The sequence below is a fragment of the Diplotaxodon limnothrissa genome, linkage group LG20 (genome assembly GCF_057381915.1).
Source record: "Diplotaxodon limnothrissa isolate DT_005_m linkage group LG20, D_limnothrissa_male_GT1.1, whole genome shotgun sequence".
In the NCBI taxonomy this organism is placed as follows: Eukaryota; Metazoa; Chordata; class Actinopteri; order Cichliformes; family Cichlidae; genus Diplotaxodon; species Diplotaxodon limnothrissa.
The window spans coordinates 19,156,642-19,184,151 of NC_140615.1; the positions used below are offsets into that span (position 1 = coordinate 19,156,642).

The 27,510-nt window shown below is 41.8% G+C and overlaps 1 protein-coding gene across 2 annotated transcripts in view; it reads left to right on the forward strand.

Annotated features, from left to right (window-relative positions):
• atp2b3b (ATPase plasma membrane Ca2+ transporting 3b) overlaps window positions 1-27,510 on the forward strand; it is a 94,989-nt gene that overhangs the window by 28,557 nt on the left and 38,922 nt on the right. For both annotated transcript variants that reach the window (XM_085344942.1, XM_085344943.1), the window contains 9 exons: window positions 49-120; window positions 264-406; window positions 2,245-2,377; window positions 3,533-3,642; window positions 3,855-3,989; window positions 4,794-4,900; window positions 5,077-5,152; window positions 6,305-6,463; window positions 6,966-7,145. In XM_085344942.1, the coding sequence (XP_085201068.1) occupies window positions 49-120; window positions 264-406; window positions 2,245-2,377; window positions 3,533-3,642; window positions 3,855-3,989; window positions 4,794-4,900; window positions 5,077-5,152; window positions 6,305-6,463; window positions 6,966-7,145 (1,115 nt within the window). The remainder of the gene's footprint in view (window positions 1-48; window positions 121-263; window positions 407-2,244; window positions 2,378-3,532; window positions 3,643-3,854; window positions 3,990-4,793; window positions 4,901-5,076; window positions 5,153-6,304; window positions 6,464-6,965; window positions 7,146-27,510) is intronic.

The window sequence follows — 27,510 nt, forward strand, 5'->3', positions numbered from 1 at the left end:
TTGACTGAGCAACTCTGATGAGCTGTCTCTTCCTTAATCTCCCTACAGGTTTGGTGATGTCAGCCATCACTGTCATCATTTTGGTGCTGTTCTTTGTCATCAACACATTTGTCGTTGAAGGTTTGTGTTTATGCAGCTTCCCAACATACACAATCGCTCATTACTGTTTTAAACACAACAGTGTTTTCTTGTCATGTCGAACATTTCTTAGGCTTTCAACAGAGGTTGTGTAGGTTTAATATGCAGTTTGCTGTGTGTTGCAGGTCACTCATGGTTGCCAGAGTGCACTCCAGTCTACATCCAGTACTTTGTCAAGTTCTTCATTATTGGAGTCACTGTGTTGGTTGTTGCTGTCCCAGAAGGCTTACCTCTCGCTGTCACAATCTCTCTGGCTTACTCTGTCAAGGTACATTCGCCTGTCAGCTTTAATGAATGATTAACCACATGGACATGTAGGAACTGCTACTTCTTTAGCTGGTCACGTTGGCTTCACGCTGAGACTGTCATGGGAAAAAAAGTCAGCTAAAAGAGACTTAGCCACCTTCATCCTGGGGACTGGAACAGGAGTAGGGACATGCTGAGCCCTGTCTGGGCACTAGCTTCCCTGGGAAGGAGGGACCAGTAGAAGGAACCACAGCTGTCCTCACCCTGGGAGTGGGTACGGATGCAGGGACAGGGGGGATCCTGGCTACGCTCACTCTGGGGGATGGGAAAGGTGAAGGGTTAGGTTCTGGAGTGGCCCTGGGTGGAGCAGCAGTCTCTACAAAACCAAGCTAGGAAGCGGAACAGTCTTTTAGGCTGCTTAGCATAGTTGCGCTCTTAGCAGTCTTTGAGGAAACCCCCAGCAGGGCAACAGTTTCTGGGGAGGCCAGCTCAGCCAAACCACTAATGGTCTCCAGGGAGTCGTGCTGTGAATCAGTTCTTGGGGAGACATGCTGTGAAACCTTAACAGTCTCTGGGGAGAGTGGCTCAGTCACAGAAACAGGCTTTAAAAAGGCTGGACAAAACACAATAGCACTTTCTGAAAAGATCAACTCTGTAAGACCATATGGACTTATCTTGTCTACTAGCTTAGCAAAAGGAAACACTGTTTTAAATTTGGCCAGTACAGAAGCACCAAACATGTTCTTCTTATTAACCGTTTCTGAAATACAAAACACACTTTGTTTATTAGCTGGCTCAGGAAGACAAGACTCAACGTTCTTAATGTTCATTAAAGAAACAAACTTCATGGTCCCAGACATATCGACCGACTGATGAAGAGGAAACACAAATTTTAGATTGACCAACTCAGAAAAGGCACACGTCAGTCTTACTCATGACAGGCATGGTCTTGGAAAACCCAGCTTGGCTGACACAGGCTGGCAAACAGTCCCGTGCTGTATGTTCCCATGTAAACGACAAGGCTGACGGGCCAGGCAGCGGGAGCTCTGGTACGCTGAACGGCCATCCTGAGGCAGGAGAGCAGGCTAGCGCAGAGTCTTGAATCCTCAGAAATTGAAAGAGAGACTTCTCTGGTGTGAGGCCACCATACTCAGTCTTGTAACCAGCCTTTCTTCGCTGCCCCAAGCCCCTTTTCCTCAAGGTTGAATATAGATGGAGATGTTGGAGGTTATCTGGAGAGCGAAGAGGATAGAGAATGACAGGCTGAACCTGCCCACTCTTATCACTGGAGGGTCAGGCAGAGGAAGGGCCAGGGAAAGAGCAGAAATCCTTATGAAGAAAATAAATAAATGATTAAGAGCTCTGAAATGACCATGAGAATCCCACTGTGCCAGTTCAATGAAGAGAGCTCATTTGTAAGAAGTGAAGTGATTTATTGAAATACAGAATTCTATTAACATATTTGGCAATTAGACTCAGATGACCCATGATAGCAGAACAGAATCCCAGTGGTGTTAGGAATTAGAAGAGGACCCTCCGGAGTCTAGACACTGGTGGCAGGTAAGATGGGGAGGAGGTGTGTCTAAATCAGTTTTCTAAAAGAATATAATTGAGAACCTTAAGAAAGTGTCCATCTAGTTTCAGAAAAAGGGTTTGGTGTCGTAGTGTATACTATTAATACATTAATTTTACATTTAACATTTTCTCCATATCCTCCCTTATCCTTATCTATCTATCTATCTATCTATCTATCTATCTATCTATCTATCTATCTATCTATCTATCTATCTATCTATCCTCATTCACACCATCCCACCCTCCCTCCTCCCCTCCCCTCACACACTGCTATGTCATTTATAGAAAATGATGAAAGACAACAACCTTGTACGGCACCTTGATGCATGTGAGACCATGGGTAATGCTACGGCCATCTGCTCTGACAAGACAGGCACCCTCACCACGAACCGCATGACTGTAGTGCAGGCTTACATCGGTGAGTACAAGTGATAATTCATAAATGCCATGCTGAAGATTGGTGAACAAATTTGTGAATGCTGAAGAGTTGTGGGTAGTGACTGAAAGAACGAGATATACACGAGATACAATCGGCAGAAAATGAACTTCCTCCGAAGGGTGGCTGGCCTCTCCCTTAGTTCATATTAGAATGAATCAAACTTTCATCCATTCTAATATTCTGTAGTGTAGTTCAGTATTGCAATTAGTGACAGTCTAGTTCTAGTTAAATAAATAAATTGAAAGATTCTATAAACTGACCTCATTAATTGAAACGTTGACCTATGATTTGAAACAATAAATATATGACATCCCTTTTAACATTGCCTCAAGGTATAAAGGAGATGGAACTGTTGTTTATGCATGCACCTGCTCAGTGTGTCCAGAAATATTAGATCTTTTGACTGTTTTGCAGATGATGCGCAGCTTTATATAACTCTTTTACAACAATAATAGTTGTCGTTGTTAGTTAATACTTTACATGCTAGTTGTTGACTGTCTTTCTACATCCACAATGAATTGGTTACAGCCACCTCTTCCTTTTTGTTGCTGTTTATATTTCATGTTCCTTTTTCAAAATCAGACTTCTCACTTTTACAAAGTTAAGAAACGTGTTTCAAAAAGATTGGTTAACAGTGACTGGCAGAGGCTAAGATGAACTTTTGACTTTTAATTCTTGCTATGAGTCAAGCTCCAAAACATACTGAATCCTTTTTACTCAGTAGTTTCTAGCGATGTCATTCAAACACAATGTCCTAGTTTGTAACAATTACTTTCTGTCATAAATTTGTAGTCACGTGATGACATCGGCAGGGTTATTTTCTAGGGCTTGACAAAGCGCCTGCAGAGCCACAGAATACGTTATACAACTGTTCTGACAGGCTCAGCAGCACTCTGCATGATGAAAACAGTGCCTCTGTGAAATGCCGTCAGTAATGTATTGGCACATAACTGTACTACATACAAAAACTCACCAGTGGAAACAATGGTGAAAAAAGCTTTAGCAGCATAGCAGTGTTCTGTCTTGACAAAACAACTTTCTGTCATGGGTGACTCATTAACAGCTTGATGGCACAATAGCAGCACAGAAAAAATCTATTACCAATGGGGATTAAAGTGATATTCTTGTTTTCAGGTGATGTGCACCACCGTGTGATCCCAGAACCTGGACAAATCAACCCCCGGACACTGAATCTGTTAGTCAATGCTATCGCAATCAACAGCGCCTACACCTCCAAGATCTTAGTGAGTCATGTATTGACAGAGGTGCCATTATGTTGCAGGTTGCTCTCTGGTTTAATAATGCTTTACCGGTCCTTGGTTGTCACTAATTAATTGGACTTGTGGGTTTTCTTTTTCCTGTTCCTTTTCTTTAATATCATTTTTATTTTTGTACTTTCTCTACCCTCCATCATTTCTCGCTCTCCAATCAAACACCTCAACTAACTTTCCATCAGCCACCTGATGTGGAAGGGGGTTTGGCAAAGCAGGTGGGCAACAAGACAGAGTGTGGCCTGCTGGGATTTGTATTAGACCTACAACAGGACTATGCCCCCATCAGAGAGCAGATCCCTGAGGAGCGACTGTACAAGGTAGGAACTCATGCAGCACATTTCACTTTTACCAGTAAATTTTTATTTTTAGAACATTTTAGTAAAAGTTTGCCAGAAGGTTAGGTCACTATGTATTTGAACTCATCTAACTGAAAGAATCAACAGTCTGAGAATTAAATTATACATTTTCACAATATGCTTTAATAAACAAAATCAAGTGGGAGCTAATCACACTCAGTGTCCTCAAAACAAAGCAAGAACTGCATTCTGTTGCACTTTTGATGATGTAAGCAGGTCGCAAGGATTATACTTAATTGTGATTTGTTGCTGAATAACTGAAATGGAATTGAACTGAACTATGCTGTACATTTGGCCCTTGATTTGATTCTCATTGTGCAATCTTTAAACTTGCTAAATGAGAAGGGGTATCAGACTTGGTAAATCTGAGTTTGACACCTCTGCTGTAAAATCTTACAGGATTTTCAAACACTCTGTTGACGATTGGGTTCAACAGCATTCTCTCCGCTACAATGATGGGAGACAAACAAGCCTGTTGTTTTCCTTGGTGCTGGCAGATCACAGTGATGACTCAAATCATCACTTATTCATAGCTACATAAACTACAATCGCGTTTCAGTGATGAAATGATGAGGGTATAGCTGATTTCCCCTACTTTATGATGAGTTGACATGCTGACAGTGCAGCAAGCATGATTTCTCACATTGATAAAGATTCAAACCCTTAAGTACACCTTCAGCACACCCCGCGGGGCGTTAAGTCAGAGATATTAAAGTCTATTTTTGATTGTACTCTTATGTATCACACATCTCCCCTCTCTCTCAGGTGTATACATTCAACTCAGTGCGTAAATCCATGAGCACGGTGATCAAGCTGCCTGATGGTTCCTTCCGGCTTTACAGCAAAGGAGCATCTGAAATCATGTTAAAGAAGTGAGTGATAGGGGAGGATGAGCAAAGGAGGAAGTGGTCTGGTGTTACACGAGATTATGTAAACTAATATAACAGCAACAGCTCACACTGTGTTTAATGTAATTGTTTAAATGGTTTTAATCTGTAAAATAAAAGCTGCTCTTTTTCCTCCCCAAAAATCTTCATCTGTCTTCCAGGTGTTCCTACATTCTCGATGCCAATGGAGAATCTCGCAGTTTCCGCCCACGTGACAGAGATGAGATGGTAAAACAGGTAAGACTTTCTGATTCCTTCATTGTATCGTTCTAAAAGTCCTTCTCCTAATAGATTTTAGCTACCTTCTCAGTAATTTTCAAGACTTTCCCTTTTCAGAAACTAGAAGATTTTACATGTCACAAAACATGATAGATTTTCTTTTGTTTTCCACAAACATCAAACAGAAATTCTATCCAGAGGGGTGACTTAAACAGAAACTAAAACCCAGATTGAGTGCTGAGTGCCAAAACTTAAAGTAATCGTCACAGTCTCTAACTGTGCCTTTCTGCTGTTTTATGCCAAGCAGGTAAATCTGCAAACAGAAATATGAGAAAGCTATGAAAGTGAAATAAAACAGAATACAGAGTTGAATACTGTACCTCTTTTGTTTAATAATCTTGTTAGATGCGTGATGTTAGTGAGGAGCTATGCTATTGTGTAGGACAAACTTTGAGATGCCGACACCTCTTATTACATCGTGAAATTGTCATGATAAGCACAAGCTTCACCAGTGGTGCTGCCTCAAGGATCTCTTGTACCAGTATTCTGCTGATAGACAGAGGCCTATTGCAGCATCATTACGTTTGGCTGTTACTTTGTGAAACCAGATAAAAACTCTGTAAGGCCACTGCTTTCCTGACTCAGTCTGCCCATATTGTACCTTAAATATCCACTAGCAAAAATATTCTTCACACATTATAGATAAGAAGTCACACTTGGAGTCACACTAAACACCATAAGCATCACAGAACAGAATGTGAGTTAAGACCAGCGTTGGTAGACTTACATTCTAAATCTGCTATACGTGTTCACCAGATCAGCTTTGATGTAACTAAAACTTGTAACAGCAAAACACATGTATTTGTTCCACATAGTTCTAAGCCTGCGCAGGCTGAGTATTGTTAATTGACAGACTGCCTGACTGGCCTACATTTGCGTTTTGATAAACAACTTCTGCCGTGAGAAAAATAATTTCTTACACAATTTTGTTCCAGCTCAGTAGTTCAGTTTCCACTGTGGCAGCTTTAGTCACCTCATCTTTACATTACTGCTGTCTGCAGCTTGAGGTCTTTTCCTTCCAGCTGTGTATTCATATTTAAATGTTATATACAGGACAATATAGTGTGGTCTAATCTTCCTGATTATTGCTGCAATAATGATTATTAATAGGTGATTGAGCCCATGGCATGTGAGGGGTTGAGGACCATATGCATTGCATACCGTGACCTTCCATCCAATCCGGAACCAGAATGGGACAACGAGACAGAGATAGTAACGGAGTTGACCTGCATCACTGTAGTTGGGATAGAGGATCCTGTACGGCCTGAGGTAGGATACAACGAAGTGTGTTTGTTTGCCTCAGTTTGGGTAATTTGGATAAATCCATTTTCATTTTTGTATAGTCCACTACATATATACTTGTGTATTAAGTAAATTGTGCTGTTAGCCATATAGGTAGCCAGCTAGCATTAGTATGATTATTGTACTGATGATTTCTGCTCCTTCCACTGGCTGGAAATTGTTTGGTGGTCCTTCGGTTGCTGCTTTGTATTACTCAGGACAGTGACAGTCGAGGGCAAGATGTGTCCACTCAGCAACTGAGTACACCATCTGGCCACTTGTCAAACACTTAGCATTTAGGTGTCCTTTACTGAGTGAATACACTTTTTCAAGTGTCAGTATGGAAGTATGGGATTTGAGAGCTAGCATGTGTTTTGGAATAGTTGGAATTTGAATTGGTTCTTTGGGTTTGTTCATGCCATAATGCGACTGTGCTGTTAAAAATAATATTGTTATATTTTTTTGTGAACAAATGTCCTTGTTCTCCAAGGTGCCCGATGCCATCCGTAAGTGTCAGCGTGCAGGCATTACAGTGCGGATGGTGACTGGTGATAACATTAACACAGCCAGGGCCATTGCTGCTAAATGTGGCATCATCCACCCCGGAGATGATTTTATCTGTCTAGAGGGCAAAGACTTTAACCGACGAATCAGAAACGAGAAAGGAGAGGTAAGTGGTGGTCTCAAATTAGTTGAATACCTTGTCAACTGGATTCCATGCACACTAATACATTTGTTTTAAAACTATAAAATGATTGCATCTCTTTCATGTCAAACAGCTGGGCTTCTCTTTCCTTTAAAGACACTTAAAACAGAGATTTTTGAATTATTGACCCTGTTTTTAACAAGAATGAAGCAGACACATATGTTGCCAACTTTGCTTTTTGAAATCATCATGAGAGCATAACACTGCACACTCACCAGCCACGATTTGTCAATAATAAGCTATTAGCTATTGTATATGAGCTAGTTAATTAAATTTATAAAATCATTTTCATGTTGAAGTGAAAATGTTTCCTGAGAGCTAAGTGCAAGTTTGCCACTGACTTCTATACAATTGGAGAGGTCTTTTACAATCATAGGAGTCGCCACCCGCTGGTCATTAAAAAGAATGCAGGTTTACAGAACATTTGCATTAGTTTCACTTCTCTAATGCAGTGTGAGTCGTTTATACATTCATTTATCCAAATGTTTATGTAGCGCTCATTTACTCAATACCATTAAATAAATGGGCTTTGGGTTCTTTTTCTAGTGTACTCTCGTACGATATTTTTCAATTAACTTCTGTTTTGTTTCTGGGATCAATGAAGCTTATCCCTTAACAGTAGCACTACACGCGAAAATGAACACTAGTGTCTACAGTGCAGTAAATCATGTCATACACCATGTAAAGTAGAGCATTGCAACCCTCCTTTAATTTACCAAACAATGAAAACAATAAAATAACTAGAAAAAATTTGCATTTCCTGCGAAAATGCTGTGTGGATGCCTTAACGCTGAAGATTTCTGCTGAAAAGAGCTGAAAAAAAAAAATGTTACCCTAAGCAGGATTCGAACCTGGTCCTTCTGGTCTCAAGGTAGTTACTCATCTCACTGAGCCAAACGGATTCTCACAAAGAAGAGGTGGAGTGACTGACAATTGTACTGATAAGAGGTGAAAAGGCTGAAAACTTTGCAGAAAAGAGTTCAATCAGCAGAATTTCTGCTGAAAAGAGGTGAATGAGCAGAATTCTGCTGAAAACAGCTGAAAAAGCTGGTATTTGTGCTGAAAAGTGGTGAAAAAACTTACAATTATGCTGAAAAGGGGTGAAAAAGCTGAAATTTGTGTTCAAAAGAGTTAAATTTTTTTTACTGTTAACTGAAAGAAATGTTGCCACAAGCGGGATTTGAACCCAGGCCTCCCAGTCTGAGAATGGATGCTCATCTCACTGAGCTAAAACACAAGTCAACCCGGCAAGAAAAATCAGTGAGGCCACTGATAATATGGCAGAAATGGGCAAAAAACATTGCATAAAAAATTCAATATTTCAAAAAGTATAGAAGTTATGAGCACCGAAAGTCATAGCACCCATTAGCAGAAAGAGCAGAATTTTTTAAAGTTTGAACGGAGAAAATCGGCTGAAAGCTGAGGGAGTAGTTAACGTCCAAAAACGTACGGAAGCAACTTGCTGAATAATAAAGAACTAGAAAAATTTGCATTTCCTGCGAAAATGCTGTGTGGATGCCTTAACGCTGAAGATGTCTGCTGAAAAAAGCTGAAAAAGTTGAAACAAAAAAAATGTTGCCCTGAGCAGCATTCGAACCTGGCCCTTCTGGTCTCAAGGCGGCTATTCATCTCACTGCGCCAAATTCTTTCTCACAAATGGTAAATGGCCTGTATTTATATAGCGCTTTACAAAGAAGAGGTGGAGAGACTGACAATTGTGCTGAAATGAGCAGAAGCGGCTGAGAATTGTGCTGATAATTAGTGAAAAGGCTGAAAACTTTGCAGAAAAGAGGTGAATCAGCAAAATTTCTGCTGAAAAGAGTTGAATGAGCAGAATTTCTGCTGAAAAGAGTTGAATGAGCAGAATTTCTGCTGAAAAGAGGTTAATCAGCAGAATTTCTGCTGAAAAGAGTTCAATCAGCAGATTTTCTGCTGAAAGGAGGTTTTTCCTGAAAACAGCAGAAAAAACTCAAAATTTTGCTGAAAAGAGTTCAATCAGATGAATTTCTGCTGAACAGAGTTGAATGAGCAGAATTGTGCTGAAAAGAGGTTTTTGCTGAAAATAGCTGAAAAAGCTGGTATTTGTGCTGAAAAGTGGTGAAAAAACGGAAAATTGTGCTGAAAAGGGGTGAAAAAGCTGAAATTTGTGTTCAAAAGAGTTAAAAAAAAGTTTAAGTGTTAACTGAAAAATGTTGCCATAAGCGGGATTTGAACCCGGGCCTCCGAGTCTGAGAACGGATGCTCATCTCACTGAGCTAAAACACAGGTCAACCCAGCAAGGAAAATCAGTGAGGCCACTGATAATATGGCAGAAATGGGTAAAAAATATTGCAAAAAAAATTCAATATCTCAAAAAGTATAGAAGTTATGAGCACCAAAAGTCATAGAACCCATTAGCAGAAAGAGCAGAACTTTTTAAAGTTTGAACGGAGAAAATCGGCTGAAAACTGACGGAGTAGTTAACGTCCAAAAGACGTATGGAAGCAACTAGCAGAATAATAAAGATAAAGAATAAAGAGAAACAGGAACTCAATAGTGTGGATGCCTTTGAGGGCATCCACACAACTAGAAAAAATTGCATTTTCTGCGAAAATGCTGTGTGGATGCCTTAACGCTGAAGATTTCTGCTGAAAAGAGCTGAAAAAGTTGAAAAAAACGTTGCCCTGAGCAGGATTCGAACCTTGTCCTTCTGGTCTCAAGGGTTAATCAGCAGAATTTCTGCTGAAAAGAGTTGAATGAGCAGAATTTCTGCTGAAAAGAGTTCAATCAGCAGAATTTCTGGAAAAGCTTAAAATTCTAATGAAAGCAGCAGAAGAGGCTGAGATTTGTGCTGATAAGAGGTGAAAATGCTGAACCAATCAGAGGTACTGCTTCTGTCTGCTTCATCAGGCTGTGTATTTGTATGTATTTCTGCCATGGAGCGTTAACAAGAATCTGAGGTCCATATTAGAAAAGCTGCCAAAATCATAAAACATTGCCGAATTGTAATAAATTATCAATATGAATTACAGGTCTGTGATAGTGTATCAATTTGTAGTGAAAAAAACATTTGGGCCATGGTGGAATTGAACCCTTGAACTTTGGTCTGAAGATCCGTTTCATTACCAATTGCGCCACTGGCAAAGAGAGCGGGCGCCTGGAAAACAGGGTGATGAGCAGCCAGAATTCGATAGCTGTGAGATGCGAAAAACGCTGTTTTTTGGAGTTACAAAACGTCGTGAAAAAACTTTGCAGAAAAGAGGTGAATCAGCAGACTTTCTGCTGAAAAGAGTTCAATCAGCAGAATTTCTGCTGAAAAGAGTTGCTGATTAGAGTTCAATCAGCAGAATTTCTGCTGAAAAGAGTTCAATCAGCAGAATTTCTGCTGAAAAGAGTTCAATTAGCAGAATTTCTGCTCAAAATAGTTTTTTCTGAAAACAGCTGAGATTTGTGCTAATAAGAGGTGAAAAGGCTGAAAATTTTGCTGAAAAGAGTTCAATCAGATGAATTTCTGCTGAAATGAGTTCAATTAGCAGAATTTCTGCTGAAAAGAGTTGAATGAGCAGAATTCTGCTGAAAAGAGGTTTTTGCTGAAAACAGCTGAAAAAGCTGTTATTTGTGCTGAAAAGTGGTGAAAAAAATTAAAATTGTGCTGAAAAGGGGTGAAAAAGCTGAAATTTGTGTTCAAAAGAGTTAAAAAAAAGTTTAAATGTTAACTGAAAGAAATGTTGCCATAAGTGGGATTTGAACCCGGGCCTCCCAGTCTGAGAACGGATGCTCATCTCACTGAGCTAAAACACAGGTCAACCCGGCAAGGAAAATCAGTGAGGCCACTGATGATATGGCAGAAATGGGCAAAAAATATTGCAAAAAAAAATTCAATATCTCAAAAAGTATAGAAGTTATGAGCACCAAAAGTCATAGCCGGCATCAGCAGAAAGAGCAGAATTTTTTAAACTTTGAATGCCGAAAATCGGCTGAAAACTGTGGGAGTAGTTGAGTGCCAAAAAGTGTACGGAAGCAACTAGTAAATAGTGGAATAAAGAATAAAGAGAAACAGGAACTCAATAGTGTCCACACAAATAGTGAATGCCCTTTGAGGGCATCCACACAAAAAATAAAGAATAAAGAGAAACAGGAACTCAATAGTGTAAAATGGCAGGTTTCAGTATTCAGGCAAAGCAAAACACACACAGCAATTTACCAGCTGTACACAGAATCTCCTCATATACAATGTAAACCACCAGTGACAAACAATCATAGTCCCAAACTAAACCTAAAGCCGGCAGAAATACACCCTACATTGCAGGCCTGTATTGCTCCAGTATAAATCCAAAAGATCTCCCAACCGGAAGTTCTTCACTCAACGAGCAAAAAATAAATAAATAAACTCAGTACCTTGTGAAACTTGCAACTCCCACCAGATTAATCCAGGCAACAGGCTGTTTTCAGCTCCTCCAAACCTGTCACCTGCTCTTAATGCAGTAGCACAAAGATGAGGACGGTCTGTGATCTCCACATGCTCCACAAGCTACCTGTTTTAGCTTCCCACTAGTGATGGGATTTCCGGCTCTTTTTAGAGTACCGGCTCTTTTTAAGTACCGGCTCTTTCGGCTCGGCTCACTAAAAAGAGCCGGCTCTTTCGGTTCCAAACCGGCTGTTCAGGTTGTTTTGTTGCTTTAACCCTCTGGGCTCTATCCTGGCCATTTGTGGCCACTTCACTTTTCTTTTTTCAACCATTTTTGATCTGTTAATGCAAATTAATAATGTCAATAATATACACTATACACCAAATTGTTCCACTTGGCTCTATCGTGGCCATTTTTGGCCAATTGAAACCCATTATAACCACCTCTTTTGATTCCTTGTCATTGACAGTACTATATCATGCGATTTAGGTAAAATTGCTTTCATTCTAAACTCAACACATGGAAATTGTAGTTTTTAATGTTTTTTACCAAATTACATCATTTACCCATTTTTGGCCAAGCAAGCGATTTCATGTAATATTCCTAGTTTCTAGTAGTGGCCTTTGATGGCTTACCACACTCCAATGGACCAGAATAATGACACAATTTTGACACAGGTTTGATCTTACGGATCTAATAGTTTGTGTTTGTGCATGACATTGCAGCACAAACATGTATTTGCAAGATAGACTGGAATAAATAATGATGCATCAAACATTACATAGACTCCAGTGAATTTCTGTGGATGCAGGCTATTGAGCTTTGATGTTCCCAGTCAAACTTAGCATTGAAGCACATGTTAAAAGCACTTTTACTCTTGTATTTTTCATAAAAGAGACCATACCCAAAATATTAACTCTAGAAACAGAAACAAAAACAAAAAAAAACCCAATCACAGGACATTTTGCAGAGTTCAAACCTGCAGCTGCAGCTGCAGCACAAATGTGAGTGAAGTTGCCCCCCCCCACCTTCTTCAAATCCAACAAAAGTGGTATCAAACGTTTGTGCTACGTTTGTGCTGGTTTGTGCTGCAAAATTTTTTGTTTGTGCTGCTATCATTTTAAAGATATTAATAAAAATTTCTAGAGGTCATCAGAGGTCAACCAGCCCCCCCACATTAATTAAATCAAACAAAATGGGTGTCAATCAACTGTGTTACGTTTGTGCTGGTTTGTGCTGCTAAAATTGTCGTTTGTGCTGTTTCTGTTTTTAAGATATTAATGTATATGTAAAGGTCAAAAGGTCAACCAGCCCCCCCACCTTCTTCAAATCCAACAAAAGTGGTATCAAACGTTTGTGCTACGTTTGTGCTGGTTTGTGCTGCAAAAATTTTCATTTGTGCTGCTATCATTTTAAAGATATTAATAAAAATTTCTAGAGGTCATCAGAGGTCATCAGAGGAGTTGAAAAGGGTGCAGAGAGAGTTGAGGGGACTGATAAGGAATGGGAAGGACAGCTACAGGCAGAAGATGGAGAACCAGCTTCAGCAAAACAACGTTGGTGAAGTCTGGAGAGGCCTCAGAACCATCTCAGGCCACAAACAGCAGAACTCTCTGCCTGGGAGGGATGTGAGATGGGCAAATGAACTGAATCATTTCTTCAACAGATTTGATTCAGCCATGAGGCAGTCTGCAACATCGGCTGCAGACTCACCCACCCCCACTGCTGCTGTTCCACCTCAGACACTTCACACCTCCTCTATTCACCCTGCTCACTCCTCCCCACCCCCAACAACAGCATCCAATACACACTCAACACAAGGCTCCAGCCTGTCTCTCTCAACCACCCAGGTTAGGAGGGAACTGAGGAGGATTAATGGCAAGAAGGCAGCGGGCCCAGATGGCATCAGCTCGAGGGTCGTCAGGTCCTGCGCGGACCAACTGTGTGGGGTGATGGAGCACCTCTTCAACCTGAGCCTGAGGTTGGGAAGAGTCCCACAGCTCTGGAAAACCTCCTGTGTTGTACCAGTGCCAAAGACTTCACGCCCCAAGGACCTCAACAGCTACAGGCCGGTGGCTCTGACATCCCACCTGATGAAGACCCTGGAGCGGTTGGTCCTGGCTCAGCTTCGGCGCCTAACAAGCTCATCACTGGACCCACTTCAGTTTGCCTACCAGCCTGGCATTGGAGCGGATGATGCCGTCATTCACCTCCTACATCGTTCCCTCGCTCACCTGGAGACCGCTGGAAGCACTGTGAGAATCATGTTCTTTGATTTCTCCAGTGCCTTCAACACTATTCTTCCCTCGGTTCTGAAGGACAAGCTGGTGAACTCTGGAGTGGACCATCACCTCACTACCTGGATCCTGGACTACCTCACCGACCGACCACAGTATGTGAGGACTCAGGGCTGTGTGTCGGACAGGGTCGTCTGCAGTACGGGGGCCCCACAGGGAACGGTTCTGGCTCCGTTCCTCTTCACCATCTACACTGCAGACTTCTCCCACAATTCCACCCAGTGCTTCCTGCAGAAGTTCTCTGATGACTCTGCAATAGTCGGCCTCATCACTGATGGGGACGACAAGGAGTACAGAGGACTGACTCAAGACTTTGTGGACTGGTGCCAGCTGAACTACCTCCAGATCAACGCCAGTAAAACCAAGGAGCTGGTGGTAGACTTCCGCAGGCACAAGCATTCTCCACTGCAACCACTGAACATCCAGGGTATGGACATTGAGGCTGTGGACAGCTACAGGTACCTTGGTGTTCATCTGAACAACAGACTGGACTGGACTCATAACTCAGATGCCCTCTACAGGAAAGGGCAGAGCAGGTTGTACCTGCTGCGGAGACTCAGGTCGTTTGGGGTGGAGGGCCCACTCCTGAAGACCTTCTATGACTCTGTGGTGGCTTCTGCTATCTTTTATGGTGTGGTCTGCTGGGGCGGCAGCATCTCTGCTGGGGACAGGAAGAGACTGAACAGGGTGATCCGAAGGGCCAGCTCTGTTCTAGGATGCCCTCTGGACCCAGTGGAGGTGGTGAGTGACAGGAGAATGGCGGCTAAGCTGTCATCCCTGTTGGACAACGTCTCCCACCCCATGCAGCAGACTGTGACAGCACTGAGCAGCTCCTTCAGTGGGAGACTGCGGCACCCACGGTGTGGGACGGAGAGATTTCGCAGGTCTTTCCTCCCCACTGCTGTCAGACTCCACAACAAAGACTTTAACTGAACAAACACACACATCCACACATGTGCAATAACACTAAGTGCAATAATCCTTTCTGGCATCGTTGTATTTTTACTCAGTTGTATATAGCATTCGTATTCTATTTTTATCTTATTGTATATTTTTATTCTATTTTATTCTACTGTATATAGTATATTATTTTATTCTATTCTGTACAGCTGTGTACTGTATTTATTCTTATTGTATTCTAATTTTTGCGTCATAACTTTTGCACTGTCCACTTCCTGCTGTGACAAAACAAATTTCCCACGTGTGGGACTAATAAAGGTTATCTTATCTTATCTTATCTTAGGTCAACCAGCCCCCCCACATTACCCAAATCCAACAAAAGTGGTATCAAACGTTTGTGCTGGTTTGTGCTGCAAAAAGTCTCGTTTGTGCTGCTATCATTTTAAAGATATTAATAAAAATTTCTAGAGGTCATCAGAGGTCAACCAGCCCCCCCACATTACCCAAATCCAACAAAAGTGGTATCAAACGTTTGTGCTACGTTTGTGCTGGTTTGTGCTGCAAAAAGTTTCGTTTGTGCTGCTATCATTTTAAAGATATTAAAAAAAATTCTAGAGGTCATCAAAGGTCAACCAGTCCCCCCACATTAATGGAATCAAACAAAATTGGTGTCAATCAACTGTGCTATGTCAGCCCATTCTCACTCCCGAGGCGTAACATGTCGACGTTTTGTCACGTCCCGCGGCGTTCCTGAGGAACATGAAAGGAGACCTTCTGCATTCTTATGGTACGCCGCGGGTTATGGCTCCCGCGGTAATAGACGTTGCAGCCCTGTATTCCAGCCCTAAACCTAACCTTATCCCTAGCCCTAACCATAACCTTATTCCTGATCTTAACCAGGACTATAATGATGTGAAATAGCGTGTTTCTAAGCGATTTGAAGAAAAAGAGCGAACATGTGTAGATGGAGTCCAGACGGTTCTCATATTTCCTCTTTTTTCCGAGGTCGTCATTTAGGAACGTGGTGGGTAGCCGAAAATGTAATATGTTGACGATTTGTCACCTAGCGTAAAATGTTACGCTTTGGGAGTGAGAACGTGTTGGCTATGCTTGTGCTGGTTTGTGCTGCTTAAATTGTCGTTTGTGCTGCTTCTGTTTTAAAGATATTAATGAAAAGGTAAAGGTCAAAAGGTCAACCAGCCCCCCCACATTACCCAAATCAAAGAAAATTGATTTGTTTGTGCTGCAAACATTTTTGTTTGTGCTGCTAACATTTTAAACATTTTAATAAAATAACGTCTTGATGCGTGCTTAATCATCCAGGTAAGTAAATCCCAAAAGGTTGATTCTGTTCATCTGGACATTTTCAGTTGGAGAAACGTTTCATCACTCATCCAAGTGACTTCTTCAGTCTCAGCTGATTGCAGGTTTCCCCAACCTTATAAACACATGTGAGTGAAATTTCCCCCCCTACCTTCTTCAAATCGAACAAAATTGATGTCAAACATTTGTCCTGCAAATTATTTTGTTTGTGCAGGTTGTGTTTCCCTAATTTTATAAACAGTACATGTACGGTGAGAGAGAGATGTTACATCTGTCTTCACTTGCATCCCAGTCATAGATGCTTTGGAGATAGTTCATAAAAGATTACAGGATCACCCCAACCTCAGCAACAGGACCACTCTCAGCACTGATCAGTTGTGTTTGCTTTTGGAACTGTGTCTTAATTCCACTTATTTTGCATAAGGGTCAGTACAGGCGGAAACCTAGGTGTGCCATGGGTTCCAACAGGCCCCTGGTCAAAGTCACCAAACCAGTTCGTAAGCAGGTACAGGTGTGGCCAGAAGGGTCCTCAGAGGCACTGCAAGACTGCTTTTCCACCACAGGCTGCTACACACGACAACACCACAGACTTTCAGGAATATAGAGAAACTGTTACTGCCTACATCCCAAAATGCATCGATGATGTCACAGAGACCAGGTGTCACGGGTTGCTTAGAGGATCCACTCGCAGGACTCCTGAGTAGCGTTTAAACAGAGACGGTTTATTTACAGATCTTCACCAAGTGTATGTACAGACAGTGCGGGGTTAGTGCTATATACAAGACGTGAGGGGCAGGGCTCCTGGGAAAACAGGGATATCACACACGCGCTCAGTTCAACCTCTCTCTTCTCCGCTAGCGACCAGTCACTCCTTCCACACTCCACACAGGGAAAGACAGGGAATCTAGGAACAAAGAAACACTCGTTAAGTCTCTGAGACGGAGGCACAGGAAAGTTGAGCTAGACGTGTACTGACTAGAACCTTCACAACAATCCAGCGTTGAACAGCTGATCTCCTCCTTCTAATATACCAGCTGGTCTGATGAGGCCCAGGTGTTCCCAATCCAGGAAGGCGTGGACCGAGGGCGTGAAGTCGCCATGAGTTCCGCCCCTGCAAAACAGGGCAGAGAAGGAGAGAGGGGGAGAGAGAGGGAAAAAGAGAAGAGAAGGAGGGCTAGGAGTGGAGAGATTCTGATCAGCACCTTGCCAATCCTGCAGGTCGTGACACCAGGCCTATCACTGTCCGGGCCAATCAGAAACCATGGCTCACAGGTCAGGTTTAAATACTCCTAAGGTTGAAAAATGCAAGCCTTCAGAATTAGGTGAGCCAAAGAACAGCAAGGGCATCACGTGGCATCAGCTACAGCAAAGCTTCAGCGACAGCAGAGATACTTGGAGGCAGTGGCAAGGAATACAAACCATCACAGACTACAAGCCCACTCTGCAGACCGTGGTGACACAATCCCCAGACAGTGTGTGGAGATCCCTTGCCAAAATCAGTACCGCCGTTCCCACATGCCTCAAAGCCTCCAACATCATTACTGTACCCAAGAAGTCATCTACCTCCTGCTTTAAGGACTACCGTCCTGTCAAACTCACTTCCATCATTATGAAGTGCTTTGAACGGTTAGTCATGCATCAAATCAAATTATTGCTTTCGTCAAAACGCTCAAGTGATGATGGAATTTCAACTGCCCCTTACTCAGCCCTCACACATCTCAACACTAGAGACTCATATGTCAGAGTGCTGTTCATAGACTTCAGTTCAGCCTTCAGCATCATCATATTCTAATTTGTGTTGTACAGTTATTTCATTTTTAACCTTAATTTATATTTTATTCCTTCCTAGTTAAATTTACCCTTTTTAATTTTTCATATTTATTTCCTATCTTATTCATAGCCTTTTCCTTTTTTGTTTTCTTTAGGTCACGAGCAGTTGTCCAAGCATTTCACTACATATCGTACTGTGTATGACTGTGTACGTGACAAATAAAATTTGAATTTGAATTTGAATTCATTCCCCAGCAACTCATTCACAAACTGGATCTGCTGGGGATCAGCACCTTGCTGCTAGATTTCTTGACAGGAAGACAGCAGACAATACGGGTCGACAGCAACAACTCCAGCCCAAGAACACTGAATACGGGGGCTCCCCAAGGATGTGTGTTGAGCCCTCTTCTCTTTACTCTGCTGACCCACGACGAGATCTACTACAGGGGTGAAGTTAACCATCTGGCAGAGTGGTAAAACAACAACAACCTGTCCCTGAATGTGGAGAAGACCAACAGCGACTCTACTTCCTCTGCAAACTGAGAAGCACAAGTATGACTCCTGCACTGGGTTCTGCAGGAAAAAATAACAACGGGTAGTGAGAGCAGCTGCACCTGCCTCATCTGGAAGGTCCTCTCCATTACAGGTGACTCCACTCATCCCTTCAGCAGCGTCTTCAGTTTGCTGCCATCAGGAAGGATACTGAAGAGCCTCCGGACCAGAACACACAGACTGAGAGACAGCTTCGTCCATCGGGCTGTCAGGATGCTGACCATCTCTGAATCGAGAAGGGGGGCCCAAGGGTACATCTTTCGCCATCCTACAATGCTGTGATTGTAGCCATTCCCCACTTTCTGTGAATGGTACTCATGGCCATTAATCAGTAGGCTTTGATTAGTTGTCATTGATCAATGGTCATAAGAATTTGCATACTAACAATCATGGAACTAACCCCCCAGCCCATTGTTCATTCAGTGGTGCTAGTTTCCTTCACTATGCAAATGTACTGTTTATAAGGTTGGGGAAACCTGCAGTCAGCTGAGACTGAAGAAGTCACTTGGATGAGTGACGAAACGTTTCTCCAACTGAAAATGTCCAGATGAACAGAATCAACCTTTTGGGATTTACTTACCTGGATGATTAAGCACGCATCAAGACGTTATTTTATTAAAATGTTTAAAATGTTAGCAGCACAAACAAAAATGTTTGCAGCACAAACCAGCACAAACGTAGCACAAACGTTTGACATCAATTTTCTTTGATTTGGGTAATGTGGGGGAGCTGGTTGACCTTTTGACCTTTACCTTTTCATTAATATCTTTAAAACAGAAGCAGCACAAACGACAATTTAAGCAGCACAAACCATAGTCAAAGGAGCCTGCAAAGAAAAGCGTCTGGACTTCTTTAAGTTACTTGAAGACGTTTCACCTTCTTCAGTTCTAAGGTCAAATGGTGGAGAGTCCCATATATAAACCTAGTCAAGGTGTGAAAATGGGTGTGGGTCCCAATCAGCCAGAGTTTCGGGTGAGTTCATTGTGAAACCTGGCCCCACCTTATCATGCGAATTCCTGAGATCAGATGGCCCAGGATGTGAGTGGGTGTTAAGGCGTCTGGGAAGGGATCTCAAAACTGGATTATAGATGGCAGAGAGTTGGTGTCGTAAACCACCGCCTCTGTTCAAAGATGGTCGCTCACAGTGGACATAGATGGCTTCTTTCACTCCTCTTTCAAACCATCTGTTCTCTCTGTCCAAAATGTGAAATGACCAGGTTTCACAATGAACTCACCCGAAACTCTGGCTGATTGGGACCCACACCCATTTTCACACCTTGGCTCAGGCGATTAGAGGATCATCAGGGGGTCTTTTTGTCCCTCTGTGGGGGGAAACTCCCACTAGGTTTATATCTGGGACTCTCCACCATTTGACCTTAGAACTGAAGAAGCTTCTCGAATGAGAGGTGAAACGTCTTCAAGTAACTTAAAGAAGTCCAGACGCTTTTCTTTGCAAGCTCCTTTGACTACAATGACCTGGATGACTGAGAACCTTCACAGACCAGCACAAACATAGCACAGTTGATTGACACCAATTTTGTTTGATTCCATTAATGTGGGGGGGCTGGTTGACCTTTGATGACCTCTAGAAATTTTTATTAATATCTTTAAAATGATAGCAGCACAAACGAAACTTTTTGCAGCACAAACCAGCACAAATGTAGCACAAACGTTTGATACCACTTTTGTTGGATTTGGGTAATGTGGGGGGGCTGGTTGACCTCTGATGACCTCTAGAAATTTTTATTAATATCTTTAAAATGATAGCAGCACAAATGAAACTTTTTGCAGCACAAACCAGCACAAATGTTTGATACCACTTTTGTTGGATTTGAAGAAGGTGTTGGGGGGGGGGGCAACTTCACTCACATGCAGCACAAACAACAAACACTGTTTGTAAACGTGTCCTGGAGTTTATGCAGGTGCAGACGTTGCTACTGCTGTAAGTAAGCCTAACAGCTTCCAGATCATTTATTCTGGCGATATGGCAAGAAGGTCATCACTGCTTCAAGCATTGCCTATATGATGGTCAGAGAGCAAGGACAGCAAGCAGTCCTCTGCCCTTGAAGAAAAGTCATCTACCCAAGATGAAGAAACTTCCTCTCCAGAAGATGAGGGGACAATCTCCAAAGAGGCTGACTGCATTACCACTGATGTTGAGTACTAGCCAGTGCCTGAATCCTCTTCTTTGGGGGAGGATTGGGGTTGGGGGGCATGGAGGTGGAGGCTGAGCAGATGATGGAAAAGAACATAGGAGCATTTTCTGAGACAGAGGAGCCGGTGACTGAGTGGATCCCTCATGAAAGGAAAACCATGTGGGTCCCACCACTGAAGAGAAACTGCTCTACAATCCAGCACCCACTGGTATCAAACCAGGGGTCACCCTGTATGCAGTTACCTCTGTTGCAACTGGAGGAGCTGAGGAGGACGCTCTGGGATGTTTCCCCTGTGCCATTTTTCATCTGAGGAGTTCCTCTGCCAAGGTGACCGAAGTAAAGACGTTGTCCTCGGGGCTCCTCCGTCAGTTGGAGTCTGAACCCCTTGCCCTTTTTTACTTCCTGAGAACTTCCAGTGTTGTCATCCAACATGCTACGTATTGCTTTATTCTGGTTTAGGCTCACATCTCCACTTCATCTATAATCCTCCAATCCTCACACCTTCGCCTCCCGTGCAGGTTTGTAAGGGTGCACAGCAGCTAAAAGATCTCCTTTGTTATAAAGAAGTCAAAAGTAGATCTCAGGCTGCTAATGCAGGAAGATTTTGTTGTCTGTCTTTGGCTTCACCAAAACTACCACAGCGATATCCCACATGCCAAAGCAACGGAGGAATGTGTTTCTTTTGACAGCAACACACAAGGAACCAGCAGTCAGTGATGGGGAATAAAGGATGCGTAAAAGCAAGAAGCAATCCTGGACTACAATAGGCACAAATATTGCTTGGATAACTTAGAGAGGATGTTGGCACCTCGAGTTGTAGAAGGAAAACTGATGGCTGATGGCTCTTTTCTCCAATTTCCTGGATGTCTTGGATATAGATATGATGCCTTTGTCCCGCCGGAAACAACTTCACTGAAGTGGGGGAGTCCTCTACAACCTACAAATGAAAAGTGATCCTGGGAGAGCTGGGACACATGCTGGTGACCTCAACAACTGCAATACACCCTTCTCCCTGATTCTCAGCCACTTCTGCCATTGATCTCAAGATTGATCTCAGCACAGAGACTACAAGCCCATCATCATCAATGGAGCTCCAGTGGAGAGGGTGCAGTCCTTCAAGTATCTTGGTGTCCACATCTCCTCAGACCTGACATGGGCTGCCCACATCCAGACCAAAAAGGCTAGGCAGCGCCTGTATCACCTACGACAACTGAGGAAGTTCAGGGTCTCTCCAAAGATCCTCAGGATTTTCTATACAGGCGCTGTGGAGAGCATCCTCACACAGAACATGACATCGTGGTTTGGGAACAGCTGTGTGAAGGACCAAAAAGCTCTCCAGAGAGTGATCCGTACAGCAGAACGCTGCTGCAGGATTGCTCTCCCCCCGCTTCAGGACACCTACACCAGGAGATGCCGGACTAGAGCAGCGCAGATACTGAAGGACCCGTCCCATCCTGGCAACAAACTGTTCCAACTTCTGCAATCTGGTAGAAGGTTCCGCATCTTCCGGGCAAGGACAGAGAGACTCAAGAGGAGCTTCTATCCCCAAGCCATCCGTGCCCTAAACACACACACCCGCCCTCTCACATCATCTATAATTGACTGAGACAGGACTCTCTTCCAGACACTCTAAACCAAGGCACAATGTACATTTCAATTCCTTTAATTTTAAATATGTTTATATTGTCTATCCTGTAAAATAGTCAGATGTCTATTCATATTAATGTACAGAATTCACCTGCTTGCTGCTACTACTGCACATTCACCCAGTGTATATACTATATGTATGTATATATATATATATAATGTTCTTCCTCTACACCCCCCCCCCCAATTTTTGCACATGTCGAGGAGCGTGTCAGGCTACATTTCACTGTGTGTTATACTTGTATAACTATGCATGTGACAAATAAAGAACCTTGAACCTTGATAGAGTAGTCTGAACCAGAGTGTGACCCACACCCCACCAACAAAATAAGAAGAAGGTGCAAAAGGCGCACCTCCAGGATTGGAACAGCAGCCCCTTGCACCAGGTGTAGAAAGTGTGCCTACAAAAACCACTCTAATCTGGTTAGTACATCTTGCTGCTAATGATGATGCACACAGAAGCACACACATACTGGAATATAAATTTTGATCATTTTATTGGTGATTTCAGGGGTTATTTGGTCATTAAATTGCCTTTCTGGCCACTAACACACCATGTGTGATATTCTTTTTGGCCATTCATCCCCCCCCCAAAGAAAAAAAAAATAAAGTAAAAATAAATCATTGTTACAGTTACTGTTACTGACCTGCAATGATGATAAAAAATATTAGGTTTCACCATTCATATGCTAAAAAATGTGAACTTTAGACCATCCGCAGCTCTTATTACGCTGCCTGGATGATGTCAAACATTGGTTGTCATTAAATTTTTTAAAGCTAAATGAAAATAAAACTGAGGTTGTCATTTTTGGCAACTTTAATCATATCGACAGCACTCTGGGCGCCTTTTCCTCATATTGTAAAACACATATAAAAAACCTCGGTGTCTACATTGATGGTTCTTTTAAATTGAATAAGCAGGTGAGTGCAGTAGTTCAGTCCTGTTTTTTTCAGTTAAGACAGCTAGCCAAGGTAAAGCCATACCTTCCGGCTAACGTCTTTGAGCGTGTTATTCACCTTTTTCTTACTTGCAGATTAGACTACTGCAATTCATTGTATTATGGTCTAGATCAGGCCACCATCCATTGTCTTCAGATGGTTCAAAATGCAGCTGCTCGCCTGCTAACTGGTACCAAACGGAGAGAGCATATAACTCCAGTTTGGGCTTCTTTACACTGGCTTCCTGTCTCCTACAGGATCCAATTTAAACTTCTACTTTTTGTTTTTAAGTCACTTAATGCCCGAGCCCCTCCTTACCTGTCTGAGCTCCTCTCTGCCTATGCTCCAGGAAAAACCACGAGGTCTAGCTCAAAACTAATGCTGTCCATCCCACGGACTAACCTCAAATCCCGTGGTGATAGATCCTTCTCTGTGGCAGGTCCCAGACTTTGGAATAGTCTCCCCTTAAATATTAGATCTGCACAAACACTTGAGCAATTTAAATCATTACTAAAGACACATTTCTATGCCCTGGCTTTTAACACACTATGACCCAAGCATTTTGGTCTTATTTGAATTAGTTTAGTTATTGTTTTAATTCTTTTACTGTCCTATTATTGTTTTTTTACTGTTATTATTGTATTACATTGTTGCTTTTTAATACCATTTTTATATTGTTAAGCACTTTGTGCAGCATCGGCTGTTTGAAATGTGCTATATAAATAAATTTGACCTTGACCTTTATTACTATTTTCCCCCAAAAGCGTAGCAATAATACATAATCTGACTGGTATTCAAAGGGTATAATATCTGAATTTGAATTATATTTTGGTTTTCATGACTAGGAGCGGTGCTAATTTAAAAAATCAAGTCAATGAAAGTAGAAAAATGTTTTTTGATATTTATTAATTTTATAGTATTTTGTAAACGTAAACAGGAGGTGGCCATTTTTGGCCACGAACAAGCTGAGAGGGATTTTTTTTGTTTTTCTGTCACTGCGCAAAAAAACAAAGATGCATAAAAGTCATTAATACTGTTAATTATTGCTATACATCTAACCTCCACCATGGTTAGAAAATAAATCAGACGACATGTTTTATTTGGAAAAAAATTGGGGTTTTGTGATTTTTTCCATTTATGAGTTCCTAGGATTATTTGATTTAACTGGTATTTAAAAGGTTAAAATTCTGAATTTGAATGAAATTTTGATTTTCATGAACAGCACTGATACTAATCTAAAAAATCATGTCAAAAAAAGTGGAAATTTTTCTTAATATATATGAATTTTATAGCATTTTGTAAACGTAAACAAGGAGTGGCCATTTTTGGCCACCAACAAGCTGAGAGGGAGTTTTTATGTTTTTGCTCTCTCTGCACAAAAATAACAATGCATTATAATCAATGTTGATGTGAATCAATTACATGCCCCAGACTCTACTATTAACAATACAAGAAATTTCAGTAGCAATGCAATTATATAAAATTGCGAAATTTGAGGTTGTCTTCCAGCTAATGCAGTGGACAAACAAACTGGTGTTTAAAGGGTTAAAAATTTAAAAAGTAATAATTGTTTTATATTTATGAAAAGAACTGAAGTTACTTAAAAGCTTTATGCAGAAAAAATGGCATAAAAACACAAAAATAATAAAAATTACAGACCTAATCTGTTGGTGGCCACTTTTGGCCACGAACAAGCTGAAAGGGTAGTGATTTTGAACAAACCCAGAGGGTTTATTAATTTATTATTAACAATAATATAAAATTATACACAAAAGGAATTACTAATGTAAAAAAAAAAGTGGTTTTATTTATATATGTTTATATAAAAATATATGCGGTGGCCCCTAGAGACAAAGCACGTACAAACTCCAAAAAGCACATACAAACTCCAAAACACATTTCTAGCATGAACTGAACTTCCAAAACAGAGCTACCTAGATCACTTAAATTACACAATTGAAAGCATGAAAGCATATGTGTATTGTTTGTGTATTTATACATTTATAGTCAAATAATTTAAAAAAAAAGTTCATTTACCTGTTATTACCACACACCAAATCCGGTCGTTGGTACTTGCTGGCTTGTGTAGCCACAAGGTAACAAAAGCTCAACACTGCACCTAGCATCCTGGATCACTCCTGTTGTCTTTTGTACGTGTTTAGAGTTTTTATGTGCTTCTGAGTTTTTACGTGTTTTGGAGTTTGTACGTGCTTCTGAGTTTGTACGTGTTTTTACGTGTTTTGGAGTTTTTACGTGTTTTGGAGTTTGTACGTGCTTCAGAGTTCGTATGTGATTTGAAGTTTGTATGTGCTTTGTCTGTAGGGGCCACCGTAAATATACTTTTATTTATTCACTCCACATAAAATGTAATAAATAAATCATATAATACAAAAATCAACTATTCACATTTCAACTTTTAACTATTTAAATTTTCAGCTTTTTCCTTTTACAAATTTAAAGTGAAACAACACAAAACACTGCAAACAACAACACAATTAAATATAAATTAAAATATGAAAACAAAAAGAACATGCATATTCTCTGTCATATGGGCCTGCATGAATAAACTTTCTGAATCCTTTATCATCTGCAACTGAAAATAGTTGTGGATGATTACTATACCTTTCTAATGTGACGCTGTTGTCCCTGGCTCTTTCTGTCTCTCTCTCCTACTCTGTTCCTGTGCTACCGAGTGTAACTACTGCCCCTCTTCCCAGCGCAATGCACAAGGCTCGCATGCGGAGTGAAGTGGAAAAAAAGTGCGAGAGAGAGAGAGGCTGAGAGAAAGAAAGAAAAACCCCCACGGCTCGCGATAAGGAGCCGACTCGCGTCGTTCACGTCAAAGATCCCCGACCCATTACTACAACAGACTACCAAGGAACTACAAGAACTTCTTGGGAATTAGGATGATCCTTTTTACATGCTATGGCTCTTAGTCTTTGCCTATAGTGATGACAACCCCTCTATGTATAATAGTGATAGGCTGATCTTTAGCTTTTCCTGGCTCATCATAAGTTAAACGAACTACTGGTTTAATCTGTCTCCTAGGCCTTATTTTAGGAGTGTCACCCAACAGATCACGGTGTGTATTTGGTTTCTCAGTTTTGGCAGACAGAACAGGCTGTTCTGGGATCCAGATCAGGTTCTGGGATAGAATTTTCATCATCTTCTTCATTTTGGTCATACTCCTCCTTAATATCCACCATTTGGTCGGGCTCAGTCTCTCTGTCCTGAATAATGCCTCCATCCTCCGGTTGCAGTTCCTCATTTTCACTGCGCTCATCAGAAGCAGTTTCATCACTGACCTTGTCCTGGTCATTTGCACAATCCTCTTGTGGCACTGCTTGAGATCTAAGAGCCTGTCTTAGTGCTTCTCTCACTCTTTCTTGAGTATAGTAGTGCCTCTGAGGCTCATAGTACTCACTCTCTGACGACAAATCAGAATCCTGTGACAGCTGAGGGTCAGACACAACTGTGGCCTGCTTTGGTTTCTTGCCCTTTGGTTTTTGTCTGTCACAACAGTTATTGCCTACTTCAGGGATTGGCAATTTTACATGTTGGCCAATAGGAAGGATGTGATCTCTGTGGATGTGACGACCACTTCCATTCTCCTTCTTTAGTTGGTAGACAGGGAGATTGGGCATTTTTCCAACAACTTGGTAAGGTATTGGACTCCATCTTGTTTGCAACTTGTGCTTCCCTTTGAGACCCCAGTTCTTCAATAGGACTCTGTCTCCTATTTCTAGAGACTGGAAACCAACTCTCTTGTCATAGCCCTTTTTGTTCTTCTGATGGACTTTGTCTGCTTTCTCGGATGCTAGCTTGTTGGCTTGACGGAGATCTTCTTTAAGCTTTGACACATAGCATGAGTGACTTTCCTCAGCTTTGTCAATTGTGGTCCCAAACAACAAGTCCACTGGCAGTCTGGCTTCACGACCAAACATTAGGAAGTATGGTGAAAAACCAGTTGCATCACATTTTGTACTGTTATAAGCATGGACCAAATAAGGGACATGCTGGCTCCACTGATGTTTTTTCTCTGTGCTTAGAGTACCCAACATTGAAAGCAGCGTTCAATTGAACCGCTCTGGCTGAGGGTCTCCTTGCGGATGATACGGAGTAGTGCGCGACTTCTGTATCCCCATGTTCTTCAACAAGTCTTTGATCAGAAGACTCTCAAAGTCTCGCCCCTGGTCTGAATGGATATGAGCCGGAAGACCATAGTGGACGAAAAACTTATCCACTAAGGTTTTGGCCACTGTTTGAGTGTCTGATTCTTGGTCGGCAATGCCTGGGCATAGCGTGTGGAGTGATCGGTGACCACTAAGACATTTCTTATGCCCTTGGAATCCGTCTC